The sequence below is a fragment of the Tamandua tetradactyla genome, chromosome 7 (assembly GCF_023851605.1).
Source record: "Tamandua tetradactyla isolate mTamTet1 chromosome 7, mTamTet1.pri, whole genome shotgun sequence".
Taxonomy (NCBI): Eukaryota; Metazoa; Chordata; class Mammalia; order Pilosa; family Myrmecophagidae; genus Tamandua; species Tamandua tetradactyla.
In genome coordinates, this window is record NC_135333.1 from 19657468 (window position 1) to 19674049 (window position 16582).

At 50.4% G+C, this 16582-nt stretch overlaps 1 protein-coding gene across 4 annotated transcripts in view; it reads right to left on the reverse strand.

The window, feature by feature from the left end:
- Window positions 1-16373, reverse strand: part of PSEN2 (presenilin 2) — a 31522-nt gene extending 15149 nt beyond the window's left edge. For 2 of the 4 annotated variants that reach the window (XM_077168563.1, XM_077168561.1), the window contains exons 1-5: window positions 16291-16373; window positions 14331-14553; window positions 8788-8824; window positions 4110-4249; window positions 2252-2466 (exon numbers count right to left, since the gene is read on the reverse strand). In XM_077168563.1, coding sequence (XP_077024678.1) covers window positions 2252-2466; window positions 4110-4232 — 338 coding nt within the window. In that variant the 5' untranslated portion in view covers window positions 4233-4249; window positions 8788-8824; window positions 14331-14553; window positions 16291-16373. Of the gene's footprint in view, window positions 1-2251; window positions 2467-4109; window positions 4250-8787; window positions 8825-14330; window positions 14554-16290 lie in introns of those variants that run through there. The other 2 variants (XM_077168562.1, XM_077168564.1) reach the window with 2 other exon arrangements.
- Between the last annotated feature and the right edge of the window lie 209 nt (window positions 16374-16582).

The following is a 16582-nucleotide window of genomic DNA, read 5'->3' on the forward strand; positions in this document are numbered from 1 at the left end:
CTAAATGGAAACAGCCAGACTCAAAAGGACAAATAGTGTATGCTTCCACTGATACGAAATGTCCAGAATAGGCAAATTCAGAGGCAGAAAGTAGACTAGAGGTTAGGAGAGAGGGGTAATGGGGAGGGACTGCTTAATGCGTAGAGTCTCTGTTTGGGGTAAAAAATTTTGGCAATAAATAGTGGTGTAATTAATGCCACTGCATTGTACACTTAAATGTGGTTAAAATACTTTATCATCAGGGAACCCTGATACTGTGTCAAACATTAGGGACACCCAAATCAACAGGCCAAGCCCTTGATCTTGAGGCTTGCTCTTCTGAAGCTTATGTAGGTAGCGGAGAAGCTTAGCCTACCTATAGGCATGCCTCAGAGTTACTTCTGGAGGACCTCTGTTGTTGCTCAGATGTGGCCTCACTCTTTCTAAGCCCAGCTCTTCAGGAGAAATCATTGCCCTCCCCCTACGTGGGACATGACATCAAGGGGTGAAAGTCTCCCTGGCAACGTGAGAGAGTCAAACTCCCAGGGATGAATCCAGCCCTGGCACCATGGGATCAACAATTCCATCCTGACCAAAAGGGGGAAAAGAAGTGTAACTAATAAAGTATCAGTGGCTGAGAGTTCAAATAGAGTCAAGAGGCTACTGTGGAGGTCACTCTTATGCTACCTTCAGTTAGACCTTGCTACCTATCATAACTTGCCAAACCCCAACCAGGACCATTTCTGCCTATCCTAAAGAACACCTAGGAGAACATATAAGATTCTACAAAAGTTCCATGCATTAGAGGAACTTTCCAGAAACCCACAATCTCCAGATGGGTCCCTGGATCATTTAAGTCCTGAAACCTAGAGGGCCCAGTCTCTCTAGAATATCAAGTAGTTCCATCTCCCTACCCCATATTACTGACAGCCCTGTTCAACATGAAAAAGTCAGAATGGCCATAGCCCAAATACCCATAAAGAGTGGGGAAGAAAGATCAAAGTTAATGGTGGAGTTATACACAGAAGGTAGGGTTTAACAAATGAATATGATTGCTGAATCATTAAATTGATACTTCCTTTAGTCTCTAGCATTTTAGAGCAGCTAGAAGTAAAAGCTGAAATTGTGGAATTGTAACCCATACCAAACTCTGAACTCTGTTCTACAACTAATTGTTGTCCTGTGCTTTGAAATGTAATGCTTTTTTGTATATACGTTATTTTTCATAAAAAAAGAAAAAAAAGTGGATTGTAATGATAAAGAAATATTTATTCCTTCTAGTCTCCTATGTTCTGGAGAGCTAGAAAGAAAAATTTGGGAGCATGGTACGGTAGCCCATAACAAACTCTGGGATCTGTCCTATAACTACTTGTTGAAGAGTGCTTTGAAAACTTGCTTTTTTCTTTCTTTGTTCTGTATATGTTATATTATACAATAGAAAAGCTTTAAAAATATGGTTAAAATGGCAAATTTTATGTTGTATTTTACCAAAACAAAGCTGTTTTTCTAAAACCTTATCATCCTATACACCTTCTGAGACTTGCACTTTTCCCCGGGGTTCTTAATAAAACAAATAACAAGCAAGGCTGGATAATATTTTACACCAAAGAATGTCATTTCTGTATAGTGCCTCTATTGGATGTGCCAGCAAAGACGGTAAACTAAGCAGTCTGTTTTATAAACAAGCCATCTTTGAAAATAAAAAGTTACAAGAACAACCCTTACAGACTCTACTTCTCTGCTCTGTTCTGCAGACCCAGCAGCCCCCACCCACCCAGGTAGCCCACTCGCTGTACTTGCTGCTTATAAACTCAAGACACAAGAGCAGGAAGCAATCTACTGATGCCTCACTCTCCAGTGGGAGCTGCCAGAAGCGAACCCGTGCCCAGGTTCTCCTAGTGCTTTTCCCTGCGCTGTTCTGAGTTCCCCACCAGACCATAAGCTTCCCGAGCACGGGGCCTTTTCTCTCCTTTCCTCAAACATCACAGAGGTGACTGGAACTCGGAACGTGTCCAAACCTGTGCCCTGTGTTACAAAAGCCAGGCTGCCCGAGCACTTTCTCCGTGGTGGGAACTGGCCTTTATGGTACTAACTCAGTTCTCTCGACAGCCCATAAACCCACTATACAGACAAGGAAACTGAGGCAGAGAGGGGTTGAGGAAGGAGCCAGATGGGCCGCACAGCTCAGCGGCAGGGGAGCAGGGGAGCAGGGGACCGTGGGCCACCCACCCTCCCCCTCGAGCTGCCCAGGTGGTTAGTGGGGCCCACTCACAGCTGCCCGCTCTTCTCCGTGTAGAAGCGCACGGACTTGATGGTGGCCACCACCACGGCCATGCACAGCGTGACCGGCACGAACAGCATGATCACGTGCTTCGCCCCGTACTTGAGGGCCAGCTCCTCGTCAGGGCCCGGCGGCAGTCCCGGGAGCCCACTGCACACCGGCTGGTCGGGGTCCTCGGCGCCGTCCTCCTCCCCGTCCAGGCTTCTCTACGGGAAGCCACATGGTGAAGGCCGCAGGACACCCGGGGGGCTGCCCAGGGGGTGAAGGGACGCGCGCTTTCTGGTGCTTTCTGGGCTGAGAGCCAGTCACTGAGCTGTTGTTCAGGTAGGCAGGGGCCTAAGTTTTGAGGACAGTTCCTGGGTTCGTGAGGGGGTTTGGGACTGGGGACAGAGAGGCTGTAGCACCCATGGGAGGCGCCCACGGGTGGAGGCACCCTGAGGAGGCACCCACAGGAGGAGGCACCCATGGGAGGCACGTGCTGTTCCGCAGGGGAGGCTAAGGACTCTGGAGAACATCAAAGGAGCCTTCCCCTTCCCAGGTGCAAACTCCTCAGATGTCACTCAATTCTGCTCACGCATCCGCAGGGGTAGGGAGGCGGGCTGGGTGACAAGAAGTGAAGAGACATGGGACATTTCTGGCCGATAAATCACAAACTAGGAGAGTGAGTATGTGAGGGGATGGGCCTTGACTATGGATGAGGACACAGAAAATTTGCAGAGGAAGAAAGTTCCTTGAATTATTGGCCCCACAAAGCCAAGCATACAAATTTGGCAGCTCTAGGCTGGACAGGCTGAGTGGACATTAGGCATCTGGGGGGTGGGCTATTGGAAGGGAGGGGGTACAGAGCAGAAGCCAGGGGGCAGGAGTGGGGAGCCTGCCAGCTCATCTGTGAGAATTTCTGGTTTGGAATTGTGGCAATTGAGGGTCACTGGCTGTCTTAATTAGATTCAGAGCCAAAGAAAAGCCAAATTAAAACAAACACTTAAAATGTCACTTCAGCAGCAGTTCTTTGCAGAGACAATTCCAATCTAAACATTTAGCTAAGAAAGGAAAGGAAAATGGTTAATGAATAGGAGTTGAAGCAAATAAAACTGTACAAAAATTCCAGGCAGTAGAAGATTAAGATGCCAGCAAGAAAAGGCTAAGGAGTGCCTTTGCAGTGGCTTGAGCTGGTGAGATTTTATCCCATGCATAAGGGAGAAGGGGTTTCTGCTTCTGCGGAGAACAGGTGAAGAAATGAACTCATATTTCAGCAAAGGAGGGTGGCTGTGGTTAAGGCTGGCCAGAAGCAAAAATGCCAACAGGAAAGGTTTTTCAATACTATGATGGCCAAAACAGAGACTAGGGTTCAGGCAAATTCAGGAGTTCCTTTGCCCTGATGCGGGGGAGGAGGCAGGCTCAGCGACTGCCCAGGTCCCTTACTTTTCACAATGTCACAGCCTGCCCTGGGACTGCGGAAATCAGGCTCCAGTGCAGCCCATCCACCTCCAGCCCAAAACCCAAACACCAGTGAGATACACTCATCTTTTGGTGGTCGTGTCTGGCTATCTCCCCAAAATCATCCCCCCCAGCAGCTTTCCACCCTCCATCCCCCAATGTCTGTGCTACCCACCCATGGCGCTCCCTGTGAGCTGCGCCCGGAACAGTGAAGCTGGGGGCGGGACAGGGCAGGAAGACACTGACCCCTTCCAGGGCCAACGGAGACGGTCACCAGGACGGTCACGAGGACGGCCACCGTGAGGCCTCCTGGATGCGTCCTGGCACACCCCCACCCTGTTGGTCAACCCCCCTCCCTCTCACATCAAGGAGTACCTGCCGCCACCCCCCACCCCCAGCCATGGGAACCTACCCATGGGGCGGTGTCCTCAGCACCCTCCTGGCGGGTGCGGGCCGTGGGGCTCTCAGCCGACATCAGGGACGTCCGCTCGGTGCAGGCTTCCTCCTCACTGTCAGAGGCCATGAACGCAAGCATGGCGCTGACTCAGAGCGCTGGAGAGGAGAGCACAGGGCCTCGGTCAGCTTCCCTCCAAGGGGAAAGGCCGCGGGGGCTGAGGCGGGGCTCAGGGACCTAGAAACAGGTCCCAGCCCTGGTCCCAGAGACACCCACCGACCTGAGAAAGTCCAAACCCACACTGACTGTGCACCGCTGTGACATAAAGACGGATAAGACACGCCCTTCTCCTTAAACAAAATAATAGCAAAACACATCCAACGTGACGCATTGTATATGACCAGCATTCGCCAAGAGGGAGAGAAGCACAAAGGAGAGACTAAATCTCAGGGATCAGGTACATGTTCTGGGGAAGATGACAGGCGATGGAGACATCTCTGTGGTGGGAGGAAGAGCAGCGAGCCTGTGGGACTGCAGGTGCGACGGGCGTCCTGTGCCGTGCTGGGGAGGAGCCCTTCACCCCAAGGACAATGGGGAAAGGTAAGATCAGACGGCTGCTCAGAAGTGTCCATCTGGTCAATGACCAAAGAGGGGAGTAAAGTAAAGTGACCACCCCAGAGACTTCTGCACGGTTGAGGTCAGAATGAACAGGTTCTGAACCAAAGGGGCAGCTGGACGGATGGAAGTGAGAGGACAGGTTCCAGAAAGGATTGGGAGATACCTGGACAGAACTCGATGCTGGGGGTCAAATAAAGACAGAGGCTTGGACGACCACTGGCATGAACAGAAGAAAGTTGCAGGGTAAAGTCTGTGACTGTGACTCAGGAACCCGAGGGGGATTTATGGGTTAAAGGGGAAGCTGTCCGGGGGGCATCTGAATGCTGGCCGTGAGTTCAGGAATGAGGGCTGAAGCTATTGAGGTGTGTGTGGGGGGGTCTGTGCAGGGCGAGCAGGCACTTGAGGTGGGGAAAGTCCACCCCAGAGCAGGATCCAAGGAGACCAATGCTGAGGAGGGGAGCTCTGCCCCCCAAACCGCCATGCTGTCCTGAACGGGGTTTTCCGGAACATGAGGCACCCAAAAAGCCACACTCAGAGAAGGCTGCAGAGCTGATAGGAGCTGCAGGCACCCCCTGAAGAAAATTACTGCTCAGCTCACCATCCTGGAGAAGGACAGAGCTGTCAGCAGGGCCAGTTCTGCCCTCACTCACCCTCTTGAGACCACGGGGCTGAGCTCCACGTCTCTAGGGATACACCACAAGATCTGCTCTCAGCTGGAAATTTGCCTCCAGGCAATCCAGCACTTAGGTGGATTTCAAACAAAGCGGACAGGTTCCTTTCACCCCCAAAGGCTCTGGGGCTGCCCCTCTTTTTTTTAATTAAAAAAAATTTTTTTAAACATAACGTACAAACACGAACATTCTTAACATATGACCATTCCATTCTTGTTATATAAACAATAACTCACAATAGCATCACATAGTTGTACATTTAACACCATGATCAGCTCTCAGATCATTTGCTGCCCCTCTTTTTTTTCTTTTTTTTGGCTTTTAATAAAAGGGGATTTATTAAATTAAAAACTTAAATAGGTCTTCAAAGGAAAGGCAGCTAACTTTCATCTGAGGTTCTCTCTTACACGGGGAAGGCACAGGGCAATGTCTGCTGGCCTCTCCCGGCTTCTGGGTTCCAACAGCTTTCCCTGGGGCAATTTCTTTCTGCATCTCCAAATGTCTGGACTGAACAGCGAGCGCTGAGATGAGGTATGCTGAGCTGCTGGATGCCGCCCCTCTTTTTGAAGACAGCACACCCGGTTGTGGCCAGGATTATTCCCAAGCGGGCTCTCGGCTCCACCCCTCAAGTACAGCACCCTGCAGGCCTCGCCGACTCAGGCCTGCTAATGGGCTCCCGATGGTCTCACAAGGGATGTCAAAATAAGTAATGCTCCCCACCCTCAAGAACCTTCCATTTAGGACAGACAAGACAAGCAGAGTGTTATCAGTTATCAGCACAGAGCAGAGAGAGATGCGAGGAGGAGGAGGACAGTGCACTGCTGGAGGCAAAGGCAGGGGACAGCCCATCTAGATGCCCGCATTAGGGGTCCCCCAGAGAGAGAGGAAACTGGAATGGGCCTCAAGACTAGGTATATTTTGTAAAGCAGAGAATGAAGGAGGTGAGGGATGGAGGAGGTAGATGCTTACATAAATGGATGGGGCAGGGAACACAGCACAGCCTATTCTGAAAACATCTGGTAATGACATGGCTGAAGTGGGGGTGCCCAGAAAGCAGCATGGGGAGGGGGGCAGTAGGCTGGGACCACCCTAGCAGGGGTCTGGCGGCCTGACTGAAGGTGAGACCTGAGACCGGCTGTGGAGAGTCCAAGGAGGGATGTGGCTGCAGGGCAGCGTATGCCACCGAGGAGCACCCTCTAGGGTCCCTCTGACACTAGGCTCAACCCTCCCCAGGTCGGGAAGGAGCACGCTTATAGGCAGTGAGCCCATGAGGGTCTGGGCAGAGCCCCGCTGGGGGAAGGACACAGTGCACGGCCCAGTACAGGTGAGACCTTCCCCACCGCGAAGCTCTGAGCTTTAATCCCTTCACCTACACCGATGAGAGACACTACTTAGTGGAGTTTAAGGTTTTCCTCCGTGAGACTCAATGTCACTAGTGCAAAAAATAAAATAAAATAGTCACTGTGGCTAAGGGATTTAAAATGAAGTCAGGAGGCCATTCTGGTCATTATGCAAATCTCAGCAAGATGTCACAAATTGCCCAGCAACAATGCTCCCCAAAACCCTAAGGGCACCATAAACAAACCAGAAGAACAGACCTCAATAAATTATCTAGCCTGAAGGACAACTGGAGCACCCCCAAAAATCCACCAACTATAAACAACTTATCTATATGTTGTTTTCTTTAAAAACCCTTGCCTGGAAGTGCCAACATGGGACATTTGTGCTGCTACCTGAATTAATGCTCCCCGAATTTCAATTCTAAGACCCCAAATAAACACCTTTGTGGCCGTGCATCTTAGTTGGTTATTTCTCTATGGATACCAGATAAACCCTAAGTAGACCTATTAGAACCCAGAGGTTCTCATTACCTCCTCTCACAGGATAGCTGGCTGCACTGCCTCAAGTAAAATTAACATTCCTCTGAAGCAGCCTTAGCTGGGACATGAAACTACTACGGAACTTTGCTTTCTAGCCTGTCAGTTGTGCGTTGTTTTAGGTGTGAATTAGTTCTTCCCGCTTCTCTGGAGCACCTGTCACTCTGCAGTGACTGCAGCAGGAGAAGAGGGGGTTCCCCCACCCCCAAAACATCACAGGGGTAGAGGGTGAGCTCACCCCGCAGAAGCCTGGCAGCAGGTGGCTTAAGAAGTGGCCTCTTCTCCTAGATGCCCAAACAGCAAAGCAAAAGGGAAATGGACAAACAGGCAGTGAAGACGCTTCTTTAGAGGAGAAAGGGAGCCACAGGTAGAGGAGACACAGAAAGACCAACCAGGATCAAGTCCTCCCAATTCCCATTTCTGCAGCAGCCAGCCAGAGTCTCCCAGACCTCTACAAAGGACGCACTGGGGGAGGCTAAGGCCCAAGGCGGTAAGTCTTCAAAAAAAGCAGGCACAAGGGGGCCTAATTAAAGAGAACTCAGGGACCAGCTGTGCCTGGGGTGGCAGTGCAGGGGCCCATCTAATCCCAGCCCCCAGCGGGAGGCACCCCGAGGGCTCCTAGCAGGTTGGTCAGACTGGATCCCAGTTTCTTGGTGTGGCCAGGTCACCTGAGGGGTGGGGAAACCACCTGCTAAGCACCCCCAGCACCAGAGGCTGGACTGTGGACGCCTTACGATCCCACAGTGATCCTGGGAGTCAGGCATGTCCACTTTTCCCCATTTTACAGATGAGAAAATGAGGGTGTAAAAAGCGATAGAAGACAGATATTCTATGAATTCTCTTATATGAAATGCTTGGAATAAGCAAATCAAAGAGACAGAAAGAAGGGTGGCCACAACAGGTGGCAGGGCAGGGAGTTACTGCTAAATGAGCATGAGCTTTTGCATTAGGATTTTGAAAACAGACTGGAATTAGACAGTGGTGAACATACATGGCATTGCCAGTGTACTTAATGTCAAAGAAGTGTCCACTTAAAAGGGTTAAAATGTTTCTCTATTTTGCTACAATTAAAAATAATTTTTTTTTAAAGTAACTTGTTTAAGGGCAGTGCAACGGTGGCTCAGGGGCAAGAATTCTCACCTGCCGACCCGGAGACCCAGGTTCGATTCCCAGAGGCTGCCCATGCAAAAAAAAAAAAAGTACCTTGTTCCAGATCCCCCTTGAGTCAGGCTCCCTGCTCTCAGACACTCATTCCAATTCGCAGACTGCCAAGCTCCCTCTTGCCTGAATGTCCTGGGATGTGCATTCTGAGCTGGTGCTGGGTGCTGCAGACACCGAGCCTCCACCCAGCAGCCAGCCCCAGCTCCGCACTGTCCGTCCCACGCCCCACCACTGAGAGAGGGAGAAGGACAGGCAGTCCTTTCAGACCTGGCCACTGTGGGGGGAGCGGGAGAAACTGGTACAAACTGGACTGACTTCCCTGCAAGGCCAGCGGGCGGCAAAACGCACAGGCTTTAAATATATTCATACCTTTTTGGTCCTGAAGCGTTACGTCTCTGGATTTATCCTGAGAAAATAATAAAAGACTTAGGTTAAAAACACGCTTATTGCAGTCATTTACAATTGTTTTGTTTTTCTTTTAAAGTGACGATGACTGAAATGTCTGACTCTTGAAAGGGCAAGTACAAATTTAAAATAATAATAAAGGGTTAATTTTCCCCACTGGACATAAGGGAAGACAGTTCCTTCTTACTCCCATCTCTCTTTGCATTTATTTTGGAAAACCTGACATTTTAAGTTCACTTTTTTCTTTGTATATAAATTTAAGATGCAAAGGTTGAATGAGCCTTTTGCAACATTCACACGCAAGGTTTCCATTTCTTTGTGATGGAAAGAAGGAAGGAAGATATGGCTGCTACCTTCCAGTTTCCTAGGAAAAGATTAGCAAACCCCGGGGGAGAGGGAGAGAAGGGAGCCCCTGGCCCCAAACCGTAACTCTCCCTCTGAAGTGTCCTGAGAACACGCATGTAGCGCTCTAAATCAGGGATTATTAGCCACATGCAAAGGATGAGCTCTCTTTGCAACCTCTCTGGGCACTGCCTGTGATGCATCACACTGATTTAATGTCGAATATTTTTTTTTCTTTTTCTTCTGCCTTTGTGGAAAGGTTTTCTGGGTTGAGAGATTTTGTTTCTGATTGTATTTCTCCAACGCTCTACTATACGGTTTCTAAAAATCCTATTTCAAAGGATGTTCAATGATGTGAAAAAACATATGATGATAAATTCAATAAAATAAAAAACTTCACATATGCTATGCCACCCGAATGTTCTTATAAAATGTGTGTCTGAGAACTGGCAAGACATATACCAAAACGCTGAAGGTGGTTAACTTTGGATTGTGGGACTGTGGGTGATTATTACTTTCTTCTTTATATTTTTCTGCATTTCTCAAATTCTAATAACAGACATGGATGACTGCAGTAGTTCTTTTTAAGTTTTTCATTTTTAAAAGGGAGACAAAAAACGTCAACTTTGAGACAGATTTGCTTCCACTCCAGCGTTCTCCTAAGTCCCCTTCACTGGCCTGGAGGGAAAAGATGAGGCTCCAGGAAGACGCTTACATTGTCCCCTTGCTCCCCTAGCCCACCCGCTCCTAGAGTCTCCCAGACCGCTTCCTTCATGAATTCCTAAGAGTCTTGCTTTGTGAAGCATTTAAGTTGACATGTAAGCCTGATGGGGCTTTGAAATCCTTGGAGGGAAAAGTCACCACCCAAACGGATAAACAACCTTCCCCATAGCCGACAATTCTGCAAACAGCTCCCGCGGGGGCCAGAGGCGGCGGGGGTTGGGGGGGGGGGGGAGTGGGAAGGTGGGGAGTCCCCAGCCACTGATGCAAAACCCTATCAGCAGCATGGAAACCGGCTCTCTCCTGTCCCTCTGGTTCCCCACTCCCTCTGAGGAAGCAGCAGGAAGATACAGGGGTGTTGGTGGGGAGAGGGGCAGGGGGAGTGGCCAGGGCATGGTACCATATTCTGGAAACCCTCCTCAGAACTAAGCACTGGGGCTGAAAAAAGCCCCCTGATTAGTATGCAAGATCAACCATCCCAAGGAGCCACTGCTCATTCCCATTAATCAGCTAAACTGGAACAAAATGCTGAATTGGCCAAACCAACAGACTCTGACCCAGAGAATTTCCCAAACTGTGCCTGTGTCAGCAGCAGTTCCCGCAACTGTTATGGAAACCCAGTGACCCAGTTTCCTCAACCTTCCCTTCGTTTTCAGAGAAATGTAAAGGTTTTGACCTTTAAGGCTGATGGACCTGAGGTAGGCAACAGTAAACACCGGTGTCTCACGGAAAAAGACGGAAATCACTGCTCTAAAAGCAAACTGGAACGATTGCAATTAACACACACATTTGGGGTGCAGAGAGAGGTTTTAGATTCAGAGTACCTGGTTAATGTTCTGCAACCTAAATGAACAAAGCTCCCTGGCTTTGAAAGGGGAAGGCCTTGGTTTTAAACCACTCACAACCTAGGAAGAGTCTAGAGTTTTCTCTTATCCTAAGGAAGGGTGTGTACCTATTAAGGTCAGGCCGTACCTTTAGAAATCCCTGCCTGCCTCTGTCCCTCAGCTCTGGGCATCTGACTGCGTGTTTGGCCCTGGCTGACCGTCACCCACCCACCCACCCACCTCAGCCAACTGTGCAGGGTAGCTCTCAGCCAGAGCGGGGCAAAGACCCAAAGGGAGGCCCGGCGGGTTGCTGTGCCCCGAGGCCACTGCCCTAGGGCACCCAAATGGCTCTAGATTTGACTCCATTCTGGCCTTTCCTGGCAGAAGTGCCAGGACCCAGGCAGACTGCTCTCATCTCAGGCAAGCCTCAAAGTCAGGCCCCCAGGCCAGGCACTGGGACTCCGCCCTCCAGGAAGGTCCAGAGGTTTTGTTATTTTTTTTTCCAAGTGAGAAGTAAGAAGCCAGCGGTCAAAAGCCAAGGCCCTGGAGGTCAACAGGGCTGGACTCTCTCAGCTGTGTTATTTTAAACACATATTCCTTTGCTACATGGCTCTGGACAATTTATTTATCTTCTCTAGGTCCATTTCCTCTTCTGTAAAAAGAGGAAGAGACATATACTTCATAATATCGTAAAAACCAGAGATGACGTGTGCAGTGCCTGACTTCCTACATGTTCAGTAAACGGCAGTTAGGGTGCAGGAGGGAGGAGGGCTACAGCGAGAGGCGGTGGGGGAGTCTGGGTCGCCCCTCTCAGAGAGTGGGGATGCTGCTAAGCCACCAGACGCAGGAGCCTGCCCGGGCCACAGGAGACCCCACTTCCGTCTGCACCCCAGCCCCACACACTGCAGCAGGGGATGCATTCAGTCCAGTGCAGGGCACCTGCTCAGGAGGCCAGCTCCAGGGAGGACTTTAAAGGCCCCTTGTCCAGCCCGTATTTCACAGTTAAGGAAACTGAAGCCCAGAGGGGCTAAAGAAATCAGTTCAGGGTGCAGGACCAAGAGCCACAGTTCAACTCGGGTGTCCGGATCCCCAGTCCCCAGAGGCTCTCCCCTGCCGCTCGGACAGACACACAGCCTGCCACGTGGGTGCGCTGGACCACATGCATGTTAACCAGGTGAGTCTGTGCCTGTGAATACATGAGTTCTCCGCAACACACGTCAGAGGCAAGTCAGTCACAAACGCTCCAAACCACCACCTTCCACAGTAAGAGCTCCCAGTAGAGCCTCTCTCCCGCCCCCATCCCACCCAGAACTCCAGCCCCAGGCCTGCTCTGCCTCCCTCAGCTACAAGGACCTGAGGATCCCACCGGGGAGGGGTTGCTGGAACACAAGTGTCGGCAACAGGGGACACCAGGGCAGGAGACAGGGCACTGCTTCCCTGGGTCAACGCAAAAGGGAGGGTGGGAAAATGCCCAGCAGGGTGAGTGGCAAGATAAATATGCAGCCATCAAATCCAGTTTTCAAGGAATATTCAATGAAGAAAAATGCTGAAGGTATAACATTAACAGGAAAAAAAAACAGGATATAAAACTTCATCTACCATAAGAGGTAGTTTACTCCCTCCTATGTTCTAATAGATGAATATAAGTATATGCATAAAGTAAAATAATGCATACAGCATGTTAAGAGTGGTTATCTGGACTGAAGGCTCATGTATGACTTCTTAAAAATACTTCCTAAATTTTTTAGAACAAACGTGGTTAAGATAGAGCAGAAAGATGACTATCCTTTTGAATTTTCCTAAAAACGGTATTTCAGCAAAGATGAATAAGCACTACATTCTCCCAGTCAATTAATACGTTAAAAAGTAATGGTCTACTTATGAACCATGTAATAACATGGATGGACCTAGAGAATATTATGCTGAGTGAATCCAGCCAAAAACTAAAGGACAAATACTCTATGGTCCCACTGATGTGAACGGACATTCGAGAATAAACTTGAAATATGTCATTGGTAACAGAGTTCAGCAGAAGTTAGAAACAGGGTAAGACAATGGGTAATTGAAGCTGAAGGGATACAGACTGTGCAACAGGACTAGATACAAAAACTCAAAAATGGACAGCACAATAATACCTAATTGTAAAGTAATCATGTTAAAACACTGAATGAAGCTGCATCTGAGCTATAGGGTTTTTTTTGTTTTTGTTTGCTTGTTTGTTTGTTTGTTGTTGTTGTTTTTTACTATTATTACTACTTTTATTTCTTTTCTTTATATTAACATTTTATATCTTTTTCTGTTGTGTTGCTAGTTCCTCTAAACCGATGCAAATGTACTAAGAAACGATGATCATGCATCTATGTGATGATGTTAAGAATTACTAAGTGCATATGTAGAACAGTATGATTTCTAAATGTTGTGTTAATTTCTTTTTTTTTTCTTTCCGTTAATAAAAAAATAAAAAAAATAAAAAAAAGTAATGGTCTGCCTTGATGACGTCTGTTTTTCTGAGGACAGACTTGAAATGACTCTGTTTTCCAGCCCTGAGCGTGGCAGCCACAGGGAGGAGCACCCGATCTGACCTGCTGGAGGGGACAGCACACCCGGGCTCCTCAGCCCCTCCCTCAGCTGCTGCAGTCCAGGAAACAGGTGGCAATTCTCATAGAAACATCTGTGGCTTGTCAATCCCCAACTAAACAATGTCTAAAAGGCAAACCAAAAGCTGAAAAACAGCCAAAGATGTTTCCAGTAGAAACAAACACATGCCACCTATGCACACTGCTTTGGCTTCTTAAAAGGGGGAAAAAAAAAGCACTTGCCAAAGGATACCCCACAGAAGCATTCCAGGCAGTGGTGCGGGGATGTGGGCAGGGGCAAAGGTTCGAACTCTGCGCAAAAACTCAAAAGAAAAATATGGTCAGTTGTGGCAAGGAGGGCTCAAGGCCAGAGCTCACCATCTGGGTGCAACACAGCTGGACAAGTTGCTAATTCCCAGAGCCTGCTTCCTTTCTGCCAAAGGGTAATACAAGCACACCAGTGTTATTGGAAGCTCCCAGGACAATTGTGACAACTACTGCACAAAACAGCTTTTTACTGTGGATGACGTACTTGTAAGGTAAGATCTCTGTCATTACTGTCACCAATAATTTAAAAAGAAAAAAGGCCAAGGCAGGTGACCTCTGTGCATGGGAACAGAGGAACTGAGGGCGGGGTGACAGATGCAACAACCTGCCCCTCGCCTCCAGGGCGCCCCTGAGCAGTGATCTCTAGCCAGGCCCTTCCTCACCGGACAGGTCCCAAGTGCTTGTCTCCCACACATGAGCACGTCAGGCTCCAGCACACAGGCACGTCCACATAGGATGCAGGACTTGCCCCCACCCCAAACCAACATGCACCCACTATGCAGCAGCACCCCACAATGCTCCCACCTCCTGCCTTAAGCACCCCTTCATTAGCCCAACGCATGAGCCCGGACAACCTGCCATACAACAGGTAGCTGAGGGCCTGGCTAAGCTGGAGCCAGGGCCCTGGTCCCTCCATCATCTGGGCCCAGAAAACACAGTGCTGACACATGTCCCCCCCACCCCCACCCCACCCACAGGGGGCCCGAGTCCCACACACCTGAAGCAGCTTATCCAGAGCCTTTAATTATTACTGAGTGTCTTGGCGGAAAGCCTTGGAGGCTCAGGTGTCTACAGAATGGACCATGCACACCTCAGGGGCATCGGGGCATCCGCACTGGAAGCAGGGATTTGTCCTGACCGAGTCACCCCTGGGTGAGGCTTGGGAGCCCAGGCTGTCAACTCTGAGTTAAGTTGGTTCTGCATTGGCTCAGGTTCTCCATCTGTAAACAGGATGGTGGAACAGCAAGCAGTTACTAAACCAATCAGCAATCCATAACTTCAGAAGGGAGCACAGCTTAAGTCATTAGACAGGGATGACATTTCATTTCATGGGCCAAAATGGCTGAGGTCTGGACTGTGACTGAGAAATTAAGATTTAACAAATAATCACGATGACTGAGTCATTACATAGACACCTTTTTTCTTTCTTTCCAGTATATGGTAGAATAGCGAAAAGGAAATACCTGAAATGACTGAAACCCACTGCAGGGCAAATTATAAGAACCTGAGGGCTGGCCCTGGCCTTGCCCCCCTTAGGTCTTTTAATCACAAAGGCAGCCCCCTGACGTTAATGAGGGAACCTGAGTCAGCTCAGACCTAACCAAGGACTTGCTCTTCTAATGGTAAGCTCAGTTCTTGCCTCACTCCAGTCCTTTACATTTGTAAATTGTAGCTGCTTGAACTTAGTATAATGGGAACAATTTCATCTTCTCTTGTTTGAATCCATAAAAACCCTATAGATTCAGGGAGCTGATTTTTAGGCAAAGAGGCTATCTGCTGTCCTGCTTCAGGCCTAGCAGTAAATTCTTTCTCTTCCTGAAACCCCAATGCCATGGACCCCACCTTTGCTGGATGGACATAACCTGATCTCTGGGTTCTAAAGCCTGGTTCTGCTAGATCCCACTGGGTGACCTTGGACAAAGCCACTTCAGCTCTGTGGGTGGTTTCCTCATTGATAAAATTCACAGTGGGCAGAGGGACCAGTCCCCAAGGTTGTCAACTAATTACATCCCCCATCCCTTTCTGTTGACACCTTTTATCACCATGGAAAACTTGGAATGGGCATTGCCCCCCAAATCCCTGTAAATTGGGTAAAGATCAAAGGAGGACTTGTAACAGAGAAAACAGGATTAAACAAATGAGTATGACTGCTGAATCGCTATATTGATATCTCTTTTAGCCCCCAGTGTTTTGAAGCAGCTGGAAGGAAAAATCTGAAACAGTGGAATAGTAACCCATAACAAACTCTGAAATCTGCTCACTAACCACTTGTCAAAATGTAACTTGAAAATTAAAAAATAAAAATAAAAAATTGGGGGTGGAGAATAGCTTGTGTCAGCTTCCCTCGGCTTCAGAAGCTTCGTTGGTGGACCTTCCCTAGAGCCGGACATGCCTGTCAAAGCAGCCACCCCGCTGACCACAACAGCGCCGGCCGGCCGAGCCAGCACCGCAGACCTGGGCATGCATCTGCTGAGAGCTTCTCGCGACCCTGCTCCGGCCAAGCGGGAGACCCCTCACGCCCCCAACCCCTCTCCCCGCAGAGAAGCGCCCAGAGGCGGAGCTGCCGGTCAAGAGGGCAGCCGCCAACCGGGCCAGGACGAGCGACCAGCACGCCCTAGACCCGGGCGCTATCCCTTTAGCGCTATCCCCTTAACCAGCCGGCCGGCGGCGGGGACGCGGGGACCGCGGTGGCCAGGGCTGGAGGCCCGAGGCCCCGGACCCCTCCCCGCGCCCCCCAGGTCCCGCCCCCCCCCCTCAGCGGCAGCGGCGGCCCCGGCCCCTCCCTCCGCTCCCCTCCGCCCCGCGCCGGCCATGGAGGCTGCGGCCGCGCGCGCAGGGACACGCAGCCCCGGAGCCGGCGACCGGGTCCCACCCGCCAAGGCGAGGGCCGTGCGGAGGGCCAGGCCCGGCCGGCGGCCCCGCCCCGACCCCGGGCCCCAGCCCGCCCGCCCGCTCACCTGCTCGGCGCCGCGCTCCAGCCGGGTCTACGCGGCTGGCCGAGCGCCCGCTGACCCAGCGCCGACGCAGCTCCGCCCCGGGCCCGCCCCGCTGGGGTGGCGGCGCCGCGTCCCCTCCGCTCGCCCACGCTACCCACCCGGGTCGGGGCGCGGCGGGAGGGGCCGGGCCGCCCCTCGGCCTCGGCCTCGGCGGTAAGCGCCGCTCCGGGACATGAGGGCTGGGCAGTCCGCGATGCGGGAAGTGACCTTAAAAGGAGCGGAGGCCGGATCTGATATCTTCCAAGGGACCTTG